Consider the following 15,462-nt stretch of genomic DNA (forward strand, 5'->3'; position numbering starts at 1 on the left):
GTCCAAAACCACCAGTGAACCTACATGTCATTGAATGGTAAAATAGTGGAAAATCTGAAAAAAGTAAGTTTTCTTTGGGGACTGTTGCCTTACAACACTCTGCATGTACCCCTCTTCCATGAATGGAATTACAAAAAAATGTTAAGGTCCAGAAGCTTCTCAAACCTTTTGTAAACCAATGTCTCAGGCGTCAGACAGCATACTTGTAACTATTTAAGTGTAATAACTTTCTGTAGCTTTTAGAGTCATTAAACGTTTTAAACATCTGGTTCCTATCACCACCACTGTGAACAATCCTGACTAAGATTTCTGTGAATAACTCTGTTTACATCCTTTATGAAATATCGGTGGAATTCCCCTTTAAGAACATTTGTAAGTACAGTTGTATGCAAACACTTCAACACCCCTGCTCAAATGACATGTTTGTTAATTTTCTAAGAGAAAATAAGTTAACCCACCTCTACTGGGAACAAATATAAAAAAATAAAACATAAATAATATATAAAATGCACCATAACTTTTGCACAGGTTAGATTGTATGTCTTGTTTTTTCCCCAATATGTTAAATTCACCAAATAAACAGAAATAATGCATTGAAATGTGTAGAAGTGTGTTCCTCATAGAGGATGCATAACTTCTTTTCACTTTTTTCACTGTGATTGTCCAGGGGCGCCCACATTTTTGCATACAACTGAATCTTTTCATTATTTAGCAACAGCCTCACACTTGTCTTGCACCAAAATATACACCAAAATATCACACAGAACATATCCGTTGCTCTCTGTGATTGGTTGTAAAGTGTAGTAGAGATCAACAGGCTGCAGGACTAATAAAGTTATAATAAAGATTTTCTTCTAAAAAAATAAGTTTTTTTGAAAAATATTTTTTTCTTCACTGCATTTAATAACCGTCTTATGAAGTTCTCACTGTTTGTATTAGTCCCTTAAACTGCAGACTAATTATTCAGATATTATTTTTAAGACAATTAGGTAACTACTGTAAATGATTCTGTATGATGATGTAGTTTCCATAGAAGATATGAGATATATAAGATGTAAACTGATGGTTTATTCACAATTTAAAGCATTTTTAAATTTTGATGAATAATAAACTATTTTTATCTGTTTATAGTAATTTCTTGTCACAAAATTCTTAGATTGAACTGTTATAAATAGAAGTGGGCCATTACTGTCATACCAATATGCAAATGAATTCAGATAACGCTGATTCTCTCACCTCTCATGTAGTGAGTTGCAGCCTGAGGTAAGTTAGTCCAGTGTATTGTCAAAGGAGCAACATCAGATTGTAATGAGTTAATGAGGTAATGGGGAAAAGAGAGTGGAAGGATAAGCCAGTCTCTTGGGGTTAGCTGTTAGCCATTAATTTAGCATGGAGACTACCCTGCTTTCTGTGTGTACCGCCTATGGTTCTCTTCACTCAGCCAGCTGCTTCAGGCAACACCGTGGTAGGCCATGTAGGCCACGTAGGCTTGTAGGCTGAAAGGAGGCGCAGCTTCTCAGCTAAAACTGGTAGTGTGAACGGCTTGTAATATTTACTAAAATCCAGCAGTGTGAGCGTAAGAGACACACATATGAGACAAATGACTTTTGGACGTAAAACACATTCAGCCCTGGTTTTGCCACATTTCATACTTCAGAGAAGCCACTGTGGGCTTTACATACACTCACCTTTAGAGTTAGAAAGCAATATAAACATCTGTCTATATATCATTAATTTCTGTTTTTACTATTTCTCAACAATAAAAATATTGTAGACTTAATTCAGTTGTTAAATGTGGTTCTTATTAAAAGGGGAGGGACATCCAGAATAATACATCATTTCTACTCTACAAAAAAGATTAGATTATATACTAAAACTGTGAGTAATCTTAATTATACTTTATACCTTAACTTTTACCCATACTGCCCACTACTAGTTATATATAGATATCTACATATCTACATATTTATTTCTATAATAACTGTTTATTTCTATAATAAACTTAGAAAGCAAAATCAATCCATTTCCGAGGCTTTAGGAGGGCCCCCCCGTCCAGGGAGAGCCCTGAATAGTCAGGTCCATCTTACACCACCCTGCATGTGCCCGTCCACCATGAATGGGTTGTTAAAGTGTTTTATGGTCAAAAGCTTTTCAAAACAATGTCTCAGGCATCAGTCAGCATATTCATAACTATTTCATGTAATAATTTTTTGTGAGGTAGGTTTGGGTCAGTTTCACTAGATAGGAGGATTTCATATTCAACCACTCTGAATGACTTCACATTTAAACATCTAATTATGCAAACATTTTGAAAAATCTGTGGAATTTCCCTTTAAGAGGTTAAGGGGTCCTTTTTTGTCTTTGGAGAGATTCTGCGAATCCTGTGCACACGTGGAGATACCTACACATCATCAGCCACAGATTACGATCACAACATGAAGAATCATGCTTCACACACACATACCAAAGCACATAAGCCCCTCCAGCCCCCCAACAGATGAACTCTACCACCTGTATCAAACTACACATCCACACACAGACACACGGCTTCTCCTCTACGCTTCGCACCCTGCCGTAATTGTTGCTGATAGTTTGGGGCCGAAGTATCCGTGTTCCATTAAGTGAGCACTGTTGTAGCTGATTGGCCGGGCCCGCGGCCCCTCGGAATAGCCGCCCTGGCCGCCGGCCAGCAGCTCATTTCCTGCCGGCCTGAGAGCCTCCAGCCGCTCCCACTGCAAATGCACTTCCTGACTATGTATAAAATTTTTATTAATGGCCAGGAGTGCATCAGCAAGGGCCCTGTGGAGGAGGGAGAGACAGAGACGGAGAGAGAGAGAGCCAGGACGAGAGAGAGAGAGAGAGAGAGAGAGAGAGACAGAGAGAGGAGGGGGGGATGAAGTTAGGGGACAGACAGCATTAAGTATGATTGAGTCCTGATAGACAGAGAGAACAAGACAGAGAGAGCAAAAGACAGAGAGAGTAAGTGAGACAGACAGCAAGAGAGAGAGAGAGAGAGAGAGAGAGAGAGAGAGAGAGAGAGAGAGAGAGCATGCCCTTTTAAGCACATCTTTAAAACAGAGCAGACCCGGTCATACGTCTCTTTCCGTTATCTCACAATCAGATAAAGTGGAAAAGGAGGAAGAGATGGTGCGATAAAGTGAATGACTGAAAGACGGCGAGCGAGGAGTAGAGGAAGCACCTCCACACACCAGCATTTCCAATAATAACACACATATGCCAATAAACAGTGTATGCTTCGGCCTCTCCTCGAATCACTCCATGACAACTTTGGCAGGCAGACTGAAGCGGGCCGAGCGAGGAGAGAAAAGTGAAGGAGATAAGATTAGGCACCTCACCCACTCAAGAGGTCAAAGGTTGACGAGTGGAAAAAGAGGAGCAGCAGAAGACGGACACATGGGAAGTGTCAAAGCAAGCCCCGCCCACCTGTCAAGAGTTGGGATTGACAGATGGGCAGCTTTCTTTGGAGAGGCCGGGTGGGCGGGTCAGAACACAGGCAATGGCACAGGAGGGTGAGCCAGCAAGTGAGAGAAGGTCATGCTGGTTCTTGTGCTTGTGTCCATCTCCAGTCCTGTAGCCTGACACAACTACTAAACCTGGTAACCAGTGTTAAAAGTTAAAAGGCTATTGATGGGGGTGTCTTGAAGACAAGTCTGTTGTAATGTACAGATATGCATCATAACACAGCGTCATAACAAAAGCACAACTAAAGCCACATAAACCGACCCCAGATTTGATTGTTTTCAGAGGAGCTCACATCTCTTTCGAGGTGCCCAAGACCCACCTGACTCTCCTGTAATTCGAGCCCTGCTGGTAACTAATTACGGAATCGAATCAGGTGGGTCAACCCATTATCCTTCCTCTACCAAACTTTACTGCTGGCACTATAACCCAGATTCATTCATCAGACTAACAGATGAAGCAGTCAAGCATGATTCATCACTCCAGACAACATGTTTCCACTGCTCCAGTAGCAGCGTTCTTTACAAATTTAGAAATTTCGCAAATTTACTTGTGGGAAAAGGTGGCATCCTATGACAGTGCCATGTTTAAAGTCACTGAGCTCTTTAGTATGACTCATTCTACTGCCAGTGTTTGTCTATTGAGATCACATGGCAATGTGCTTGATTTTATAATCCTGTAAGTAATGGGTGTGGCTGAAGCACCTGAAGCACCACTCAGTAATTTGAAGGGGTGTCCACATACTTTTAGCCATATCATGTATATGCATCTATCCTCCAAGAAGAGGTGGTGTTGTCTATTGCCTGCTTTTATCATGTTCTCACATTACTTTGAGCGATTTGAACAGAACTACTACTATTACTGAGGAGGCTCCAGCTTCAGTTACAGAAGGTCATTCTCTCAAGAATTAGTCAGACAAGTAAAAACTACAAACAATTTACAGATCTCATCAGTAATCACTTAAATTGTAGTACGCCCCAGGTAAAACTCATTGTGAGGGGTGTCTGTGTATGCCTGTGTGTTCATGAGGAGCTCCAGTGATCCTCAACAGGGGCCCTGGTTATGGGGGTAAAAGGGTTGATAGAGGCCACAGAGCAGGGCCCCAAGACTTCCCCACACTGAATTCCATTGCAAGCACTGAGGGAGGGGGGCTGCATAAGAGTGGAGGAGAGCAAACTGCCACACGGCACCTTCACTTCTCCCTAATACTCTCTCAATTGCTTTTACCTTAAAAACGTCACTTTCTTCCTTTCCATTTATGCACAACTGGCTGATCCAAGTTCCACCGTTCCACAGAGGCAGTCTTCTGCCTCCTAACTGGTGAAGTCGGAGCGTGAGCAGTGTAATCTAATGAGATGAATATATGCTGATGTGACTCTGCGGAATCTGATGTAGGTGATCCGATCAGGCCTCTCCGAGAGGAAGCCGTGGGTGTTCTGCTGACATGATATGCAATTATGAATATTAATTATTGAAGTGCAGTGCGGAGCAAGGAAATATGAACCTGGAGAGCCAGCACTTCTGTCCGACCACTCACACTCTCACTCACTCTCTCTCTCTCTTTCTCGCTCTCTGTGAGTACAGTGTAGACGAGGCCTTCCAAAAGGCCCAAAAGCTGACTCAGAGCTTTAAAAGGGTCAGAAATCTCTGCTACTCCCACCCAGGAGGCCATGTGGGTAAAGGATCAAGTGTTCAACACAGCACCGATGGCTCCACACTTTAACAACAGTGTACGCTGTGAGGCGTATGTGCATTAAAAGTGTCAAATAGATGGGCCATTTATGGGAGCTTAAATGAAAATGATGGACAATTCAGAGCATTTCAGTACCAAATGACACAAAGCAGCGTCATTAAAATCAAGCAATTGTGAAGATCAGTGTCATGGAATATGTGGTGGAAAACAGGGTATGGTTATAGGTTATAATCACATGTACACAATATTACCCTTACCCCAGATGTAGCTGATCAGCCAAGACAAGCTTGCCCAAGTTTCTTGCGTAGTCATTTTAGAATCATACATATCACTGCCTTGTATCTCCAAAATGAGAACTTTACAGGAGAAGCAAAAAACATACTTCACTTTTAATGTAAGTCAATGGAACTGGATTTTTTTCTAAGTAATTTTGAGCCGTTTCTTTGGTCCATTCATCATGAAATTTACACACAATGTAAAGGACAACAGGCAAACGGAGATACAAGGCTTTGTTCCAACAGCAGCGATATATTGTATACTGTATAGCTTTGTTTATCATTTCTGATACATCTACAATTTCATTTCCTTCTATTAATTATTTGTAACATGAAGAGGAAGCATTTTATACACATATCTGCAACAAAGCTGGTTTTACGTTATTGAAAACATTGATTCCAAACTTTTGAATGGTAGCGTATAAAAATGGATGAAAGTATACATAGCTAAAAACAGTAGCAGCCCTACTGAAACCTAAATTTGGTGCATAGGAGTCAGAATTGTTCACAGTGGTGGTGATAGGAACTAGATGTCTGAACTGTTAATGTCTCTAAAAACTACCTCACAGAGAGTTATTACATCAATTGGTCACATTGCCTGAGGCCTGAGACTGTTTTGTGATAGCTTTGAGATAAAGCTTTGGCCTTAAATGTAGTTTTTTTTGGTTTAATTTAAATACCTCCATGGCAGAGGGGTACATGCAGGACATTGTAAGGCAAAATAGTTCCCAAAAAAAAGTTATTATTTCAGATTTGCCCCTATTTTACCATCGGCATCACAAATAAAAACTCAGAAAATCGTTCACTGGTGGTTTTGTATAGCAAATAAAATGGTTACATGTGTGTTACGTCTATATTACACATTGATACTTCTGCTTCCCAACACCTCCACTGTAAAGAAATCTGAGCTGCTTTCCCTACAATGCTACAATTTCACATCAAACCGCTCTCAATGACTGTTCATATCTCAATGATTTTGAAAAATCAGTGGAATTCCCCTTTAACTCTCTAAAAAGAAGAACAACTAGGAAGGAAAGTGGTGGAGGGTATGCCTTCAAGTATTTGCCTCTCCTGTTTTAAGGAGAGATAGTTAAGCAGTTTGTTCAGTCAGAGAGAAGAGGGGGGACATCAGTCCCTGTAGGTTTGGTCCAGCTAGCCTGCATGTAGCCCCATGAATCAATATTAGAGGGGAATGGGAAAAACAGCCAGAGAGAGACAGCAAGAGAGAGCGAGAGAGAGTGAGAGGGGTGAGAGAGCGAGAGAGAGAGAGAGAGAGAGAGAGAGAGAATAAAAAAAGCACACAGACGATTCCTGACACACAGTCACAAACAGACACAACTAAATAAATACAGTGGAGACATGCTGGTGGAAAACGGGGGGGGATTCATGGAACACATGATTTACACAAGAAAGACCACTCAAGCATCCCGAGAGAGAGAGAGAGAGAGAGAGAGAGAGAGAGAGAGAGAGAGAGAGAGAGAAAGAGGAGGATACATGTGTGTGCAAACACATATTGACAACTATGACGAGGTAGAGGAAAAAGAAAAAACTTCCTCTTGAACAATTACATTTATGAGAACTAACTAGGGTACTACTGGACTCGTGATGGAATAGTGTCACGACACTACACAAGAGTGAGAGAGAGAGAGAGAGAGAGAGAGAGAGAGAGAGAGAGAAGAGAGAGAGAGAGAAGAGAGAGAGAGAGCAGTGTCTGTAAACCCAATATCCTCTGTGGCCCCAGGGGCAGGGAGTGCATGGCCAGTGCAGGAAGAGAGAGGCTGCATTATCCACATCAAAGCCCTGAATTATCAGCCATAATCAATGCCTTCCCATTACTAAGCCTGCTCGCCTCTCAGCTCATACACTGCTCTCCCATAGCACAGCAGAGAGAGAGAGAGAGAGAGAGAGAGAGACACTTTGACTAAGCAAACTCAAGCCCTATAATATTTCCCTCATCAGAAGGGAAGAGGGATATATTAATGGGCGGCATCTGAGTTTTTAGGTCTTGTTGATTTATTACAGCTGAGCACCACCACTATGACATCATTCCATTCAAGTCTTTCAGGTCAGATATTAAAGGGCTCATAGTCTAGTTTTCTCAAGTATGTTATCTTTTTCTGCAGAGAACTTGTTAATGAAGTTTTAGCTGGGCTTGACAAAGCTGTTATTATGAAATTCCAGGTGGTTGCCAAGGTTTTGTTGGCCATTGCTGTGGTGTCCCAGGTGGTTGCTAAGATGTTGCGATATTATCTCAAGTGGTTGGTAAGATGCTGCTATGTCATCCAAGGTTCATGCAAGGCTGTGGAATCAGAGGGAACTGTGAAGGTCTTGCTAGGACATTGCTATGGTCTCCGTCTGTCTATCTATCTATCTGACCAAAAATATGTGGACAACTAATCACACCTATATGAGATTGCTGGACATCCCATTCCAAAACCACGGGCATTAATATGGAGTTGCTCCCTCTTTGCAGCTGTAACACCCTTAACTCTTCTGGGAACAATTTCCACAAGATTTTACAGTGTGTATGTGGGAATTTGTGTCCATTAGTAAGGTCAGGCACTAACGTTGGATGAGAAGGCCTGACTCACAATTGACATCCCAGAGGTGTTCAGTGGGGTTGAGGTCAGGGTTCTGTGCAGGCCACTGGAGTTCCTCCACACCAAACTCATCAGATCAATTTTTATGGGCCTCGCTTTGTGCACAGGAATGCAGTCATGTTGGAACAGGAAAGTGTTCCCCAAACGTGTACCACAAAGTTGGAAGCATATAATTGTGTAAAATGTTTTTGTATGCTGTAGTAGTAACAATACCTCCCACTGGAAGTAAGGGGCCCAAACCCCAAAAAACAGCCCCAGACCATTATCCCTCCTCCACCAAACTTTACTGCTGGCACTACACATTCCGGTAGCTAGCGTTCTTCTGGCATTTGCCAAACCCAGTTTCATCCATCAGACTGCCAGATAGTGAAGCATAACTAATCACTCCAGAGAACATTTCTGCTGCTGAGTCCAGTGACGACATGCTTTACACCAGGGGTGCCCAATCCTGGTCCTGGAGATCTATTACCTTGCAGAGTTTAGCTCCACCCCTAATCTAACACACCTGATCCAGATAGTGAAGGCCTTCAGAAGCATCTGAATATTAGAGCCATGTGTGTTTGATCTGAACCCTCCAGGGTGGTAGACGCCCAGGATCAGGATTGAGCATCCCTGCTTTACACCACTCCAGCCAACACTTGACATTGCGCACAGTGGTCTTAGGCTTGTGTGCAGCTGCTCGTCCATGGAAACCAATTTCTTTTGTGACATCATTTGTTACAACCAATCAACCAGGAAGTTACCCCACCACCCTCTCCCACACCTCTTCATTTTGTCTTCCTTTTTTATAGAACTTCACATTTTTAAAAAATACTTTGCTTTTCATAACAAAACATATGGCATAATGTTCTAAAATGATTATGATTTACAACCTACAGTATTTTGTCTTTTTGGACTACGGGCCACCAAAAACACTGCATTTTAGCTCCCGTAAGGCACATAATTTGCACACCTGTGGTTTAGACGAACAAAAACAATTCAAATATCAAAATACAAATCTGCCCTGTTTTACTTTTTAACAGTGGACAAAATTTCGAATTCAAGACGACTGCTACTATAGTTGTTATGTACCTTTTCGATAACAGTATATCATACAACATGAGAAACCACAAAAGCCATTTCAATTGACTTTGTGATGATTCAGGCAGTTTGCACAATGCTAATTGGTGGATATGCGCCTGCATTACTTTAAAGCTACATTAGCCAGTGCAACTTAAAGACTATTGTCCCAGATCCAGGTTAAGCCTAATCTTAGGCTAAAAAGAATTTTCAATGGAAACTCACCTTTAGTCCTAGAATTTAGTGTGAGATTAATTAGGCTTAAATCAGGAAACCAGCCCAAAGTCAGCCTGAAATCAAAACCGGGATTTTGTTTTAAATTTTGTTAGTTCATGTGTCTGGTCATATTAGCACCATTATTCATATAATTTAAAAGACAAAGTTCTTGCTCAGTCTTTAATCAAAATGTACATCTGGAAAGTTGGAAAAAGTAGTGCCATATTTGAAGGATACTATAAAAATCTATGCATACCATGATTAGCAATCAACATTTCACATCCTGCATTGCACTAAATTCAATTAAACAGGACTAATTATGCTCTCTTTGTAATTAAACAGTGTTATTAAGCCCTGACGATATCCATGATATGCTCAGAAAAGCTGTGACATAATTGATCAAAATAACAATAAATATTGCCACATTGCCCAGTCCTACTTTCAGGTAAGGCAAAAATACTTTTTCTTTAAAACAATTATTTCAGTAGAGATTAGCAAGAAATAAACCCAAGACAAATGTCATTAAACTGCTCCCTAAATAAAATTTCTCTACTTACTGCAGGCACATTTACACTGAATAAATTATTCTGCTCACCACAATTACTAGTAAACTTCTAAACTACGCAAAAATGTGTTTATATGAAAACTCGTTTTGCCACTAAAATGTTTCTACATAAATTTCATGTTAAAGTCTTACTGCTTGGATAAGTTCACTGATACATGCACGGGCATACAAACCATTGCCTCTAGATGGGAGTGGTAAGGCGGCTGACTGATCCAAAGCTGTGAATGAATCAAAATGGTGGCCAGCCAAACATGCCCTTGCCAGTTATAATGACCTCATTCATGCAGATAGAAAGCCTGCCCGCTGGCTGTCCTGTAACAGAGCATGCATGAGGGTGGGGTGCCTCCTGGTGGCTAAAAGGTATACAGCTGTGGTAGCAGGCCATACAGCCCCCACATGCTGAGGTTAAAGAACATGGAGGAAGAACATGGTTAATATGATGAAAAGAGATGAACACCACTTTGACTCAATCTCTTGCAAATGGCACACAAAAAAATGCACTCACTTGATTTACGCATGCCCAACTACTGTTTATTTGAAGCACACAATGTAACAAAAACTTTAACACAAATCAAATCAAATACTTTAACACAAAGTACATGCAGTGGGTGGTTATTTTGGTTGTGAATGGCAAAAGGCCACTATATTTCTCAATCTGGTTTCATTTTACTAAGAATAACAGCAGTGCTGATTCCTGTGAAAATGGCATTTTCTGTAAATGAGTGATATAAGAGAGGAGGAAGTGGTCTACAACTCTGGAACAGTGATAATAGAGGTGTTCACTTCTTTTAAATGGTGTTTATAATGTCAAAAATATGGAGGAAATATTTGACCTGCCCCTCCCCAACTCACACAGCACTCTCAGAAAAAAGTGCTAAACTGGCACTGGGGCCCCTCTCATCTCTGGGGTGGTACCCTATACCTCAGTACCTTTAGTCAGGGAACATAATTGTACCATAAACTATTGAAATTATATTTTCTTTGTTGTATTGACTCCACACACCCCGTCTCGTCTCCAGGCTTTTTACTTTATTGTTCTGTTTTAAATCATTGGTCTATGAAAAGGTACAAATACATACTTTTCACCTGGAAAAACTCTTCAATCATCTCTCTTACTCTCTGATAAGACCTCAGAAAACTGTCATTTTCACACAGGAGTGTCACCACATTCTTGAGAGTCAGCCCAAAGAACTTGAACAAAAGCAACGTGCCAATCAAGTTATCCCTTCAAAGGCACCACTCTATTTCAGTGGCTGCTACATAAATCAGTTAAAGCTGTTATATAAGTCTGACAGTAAAAGAGGAAAAAAATATATATACCTGATGTGCTACGATGTGTTCTATGCGCTTTTTAATATAGCAAAGAAAAGCAGGATATGGATTTTCCGGACTTACATGCTTTTTTTTCCTGTGTGTCTCTCAAGTTTGGCAAGTTTCATGCTTTGTTGATTTTCTAAGTGAAAATAAGTTAAAACATCCTCTACAGGGAGCAAACTTAAATATGGCATTTTTCTGCTAATTTTAGTGCACGATTTCCATTTGAACTTTTGCATACGACTGAATATAGAACCTCAGGAACACTCGAACACAGCACTAGATCCAGTGTAAAATCATATTATTACAGTGTATATTTTAGCATTCTCAAAGGAACGTAAAGCCTGTGGCTTTAGCGTGAGGCTTCTGAATAGCTACGCCAGAGATCACTCAACATTACACCTGATTTAGTCTATTAGCGTCTGTTAGTCTATAACTCTTCTCAGGTTAGCGCTGCTGCTGTTTTGGCAATTCTTGATTTGTGCTTTACTTGGAGGGAAGGTTAAAAATGCGCATTAGCTGCCAACTTCTCTTGATATAATTTTAATTCAACCAGATGTCTTATTATGTTACAATAATAACAAAATAATACCTCAACCAAGATATTAGATGCCATTCCAAAATTCAGCAGTTGAAAATTTTAACCATACAAAAAACCCTCTCACTGTGTTATTGTTACTATCTCAGTGTTTTCCTCAACCCAATATTCCATATTGTTTTATTTCTGTGACAGGATAGTCACTTCATTGCCACATGCATCTTTAACCACCACAAAAAACAAACTCTGCATAGCAAAATTTCCCGTCACCAACTTAACATTAACCTACACCTGTGCAACCCGTTCTACAGCAGTACTCTCTGAAACGGCAAGAACAAAATAAAAATACATAGTAAAAAGAAATTAAGCACAATCCTCCAAAACTCATGAGGGAAAGTAACCAAGGCAGATAACCGAAGTCCTTACATGTCACAATATCACCAATGTCACCACATACTGTAACATTACAGTGCACATGGTCTGTGCTTACATACATGCTTACAGGAGTGCTGACCAGAGGCTGGTAGGGTTGTGGTGGCTCGAGCCCAAAGCGGTTTCAACACTACCAAGAATGTCCTTTAAAAAGCCCAATACACATCCTTACTGAGCTATAACACAGTCAGGTTAGCCATTGTGGAGATAAATGCATCAGCACAGCTCTAATCAGCATGAAGCAGCAATGCGCCTAAATCCAATAGTGTAATATGATGATAAACAAGTGTGAAGGCCTCAACACCACGAGCTGTGCTTTTACATGCCTCAACTCCCATAATACCACATCCTCCACAATAAGGTTGGAACCACCACCACTCTATGGAGCCCTGGAGTAATGGGAACGATAGCATGCAGGATAGGGGGAGAAAGGGAGGGAGGGAAAGGGAGGGAGAGGGAGGGAAGGGTTAGGATGGAGGGAGAGGCTTCTGGATCTTCCTCGTGTTCATTCCTGTCAGAGAGAAGCATTTTCTTTAGGGCGTGGTAATGATTTCCTGCCCAAAACAGAACAGAACACAGTGTTCATGACAGTTTTAACAGTACTTCATTTCCTCAAAATTTCATTTAAAAACCTCATGTCCTTCAGATGCTCTCAAAACGGTCACAGAGGTGAACATAGAGAAGCTTGAAAAGTTGGCCTGTCAAACAGCTTTGTTATTTAGAGACTGTAAGCAATACTGTCAAGCAGCACCTGACAGCTGGGCTTGTTTTTAGCTGATACTCTGACACGGCATTCTCTGCTTGGTCATCAAAGCACACCTGTGCTGGGCTATAAGAATTTGTGATTGCGTGGCAACTAGAAGGTTTTACAACTAACATGTTTGTCACATAAATAGATTAACTTGGCCTGACTAAACCAGATTTCAATACAGACCTCGGGGACCCCCAGCTAGACCACATTTTTTTACTTTTCATTTCTTAACACATTGCATTCTACAATCTCTGATCATGTGGCTGAGCTGGAGGAGAATAAAATGTGAGCCTTCTCGATCTCCAAAAGGACTGCACTGAGAAGAGTCTAATATAGACAAGCTTCTGGTTGCTAAAGGCTGTTAGAGCTAGAACTTTTAAAGATTATAAAAATCTGCTCTATCTCTGTTGCTTAAATATAATCTCAAAGTTGCCACACATAAATTGCCAACAATTACCAGCTGCCTTTCAATTACATCACAGAGTTTTCTCTTACGATCTGCTATGTGGCTCAATCATATAAGCAGTTTTAAACACATAGAATTCAGCACTGTCCCCTCATGCCAGAATTACAGTGGCAGCCACTCAAATACCTGTACAATTACACCCTTTCTTTAAGCTATATGCAAAAATGTTCAATAAGACAAAAGACAGCTACGTGATTAAGAATTACTCATAAGAGATAAGCAACTCTCTTTATGACTATCTCACCAAACTTTCTGTTACCACTGAAAAACAAACACTGTTATCTAAAAGTGGCTAACAGGGATCTACACTGAGTTATGGAAGTGCTATCCACTGCTACATTATCCAACTAAGTTTGTTTATGAACTAGTTCAGGGCTGCTCAAATTTGGCCAATGAGGATGTTTGATTTGGCCTTATAGAAAATTACCCTAACCCCACCCCCACACCCAATAGAAACAAACATATTTTATACTTTATATAACTTACTATCTATGTAAACCCAGCGCATTAACTGAGATAGTAATAAGCTAAATATGTACAAAATAATCATTTATAGGACACTTTCTATTGGAAGGTGGCTCTTCCAAACTCTCACCCCTAAATGTCAACTTTTGAAAATACTTAATACTTAAATACTTATTTTTTTGTATTTTTTAAAAGATTAAACAATTTGGATTTGTCATGAATTTAATTTTTAAATTAAACAATTTTCAGTCCAGTGCCACAGTCTAAGGGTACCTGTTTGATCATCTCTCCCGTCCTCTCAATGACGATGGTCTTGGCCTCCTTCACAGGTGATGTGGCCTGGTAGTCGTCACTCAGCAGGCCCAGTATAGGGTACTGGTTCCTATATCTGCACCAGTGAGAAGATAGGCCAAAGTGGCTCTTTGACTGAGTCATGGCTACAGAGCTTCCTATCAGAGGAGTGGGCTAGTTCAAAGCAAAACTCATTCCAATTTTAAATTACATTATATTAAGGATACACAAACTATATACTTTACGTACACATGAATAATAATTTAGACCGAGAACAGTATAGAACAGTTTCAGATACAGTCATGTTCTCTCTCTAAAGCACACATACCCCCTCACACACTCACCTATTTCCATCCTCAAATACTCACTCACCTTTTGGTGATTACAGTTTTGGTAACACTCTTGGAACTGTCGCTCCTCTCCTGCTGGAGCCGTCTGATCTCCTGAGGACACATACCAGGGGTCAAAGGTCAGAAGTGTTAAGGAGAAGAAACACTCAGGGGAATAAGGGCTGTCAATCAAACTCATCGACCTTGTTGGCTTCTTGTAAAAAACGATATTATCCAAATTAACAGGGGGCTGCATTAAACCCATATAAAAATGATTGGAAAGCCTCGTAAACAGAATGTATCATCAGGCACAGTAACAGTAGTAAACTTTTCTTGGCTTTTTAAGCATGACCTGTGCTGAGACAGTTACTTTCTCAGGCTTACTACAACTACCTAAAAAGGAGAAGATGTGATTTGACTGCATACTTTTTGTAATATTTTGTAAGACAGAAAAAAACAAATAAATAAATAAATAAATTCTGTTTCCGTTTTTAAAAAACATTCAAAAATTGTACATTGGACCAAAAGGCCAAGTCAATAAATGATATGTATGAACAGTAGAACATATATTGTATGATCCTTAATGAACACCTAGCAGTATAGTGTTTCCGAAGCTTTTTTTTCCAGGTCAGGCAGGAGACCTTAAAAAGCTCTCAGAGTTCTGTAATCAAACATTTTACATTTGTAAAACTGACATTAATATAAATACACATACATATATATATATATATATATATATATATATATATATATATATAGCCTGAAAATAGTATAATTTATTATTACATTGTATCTATAGTATTTATAGTCATAATATAGGAAATTTTTGTGAGGTTATTCTTTGTCTCTTCTTCTCTAAAACATACTCAGAATCAAGTCAACTGAACATAAACCAAACACACATTAATTTTTATTACTGAATGAAAACATATATAATAACAATGGGCCTCTTTCACCAGTATCTACCTATGCTTTTTCTTAAATGTGT

At 40.0% G+C, this 15,462-nt stretch overlaps 1 protein-coding gene across 2 annotated transcripts in view; it reads right to left on the reverse strand.

Moving 5' to 3' along the window:
* Positions 1-10,397: 10,397 nt before the first annotated feature.
* Positions 10,398-15,462, reverse strand: part of pof1b (POF1B actin binding protein) — a 38,681-nt gene continuing 33,616 nt past the window's right edge. The window contains exons 11-13 of one of the 2 annotated variants that reach the window (XM_036588953.1): positions 14,518-14,588; positions 14,128-14,242; positions 10,398-12,683 (exon numbers count right to left, since the gene is read on the reverse strand). In XM_036588953.1, coding sequence (XP_036444846.1) covers positions 12,678-12,683; positions 14,128-14,242; positions 14,518-14,588 — 192 coding nt within the window. In that variant the 3' untranslated portion in view covers positions 10,398-12,677. Of the gene's footprint in view, positions 12,727-14,127; positions 14,243-14,517; positions 14,589-15,462 lie in introns of both variants that reach the window. The other variant, XM_036588952.1, reaches the window with a different exon arrangement.

Source organism: Colossoma macropomum, unplaced genomic scaffold (genome assembly GCF_904425465.1).
Source record: "Colossoma macropomum unplaced genomic scaffold, Colossoma_macropomum, whole genome shotgun sequence".
Lineage (NCBI taxonomy): Eukaryota > Metazoa > Chordata > Actinopteri > Characiformes > Serrasalmidae > Colossoma > Colossoma macropomum.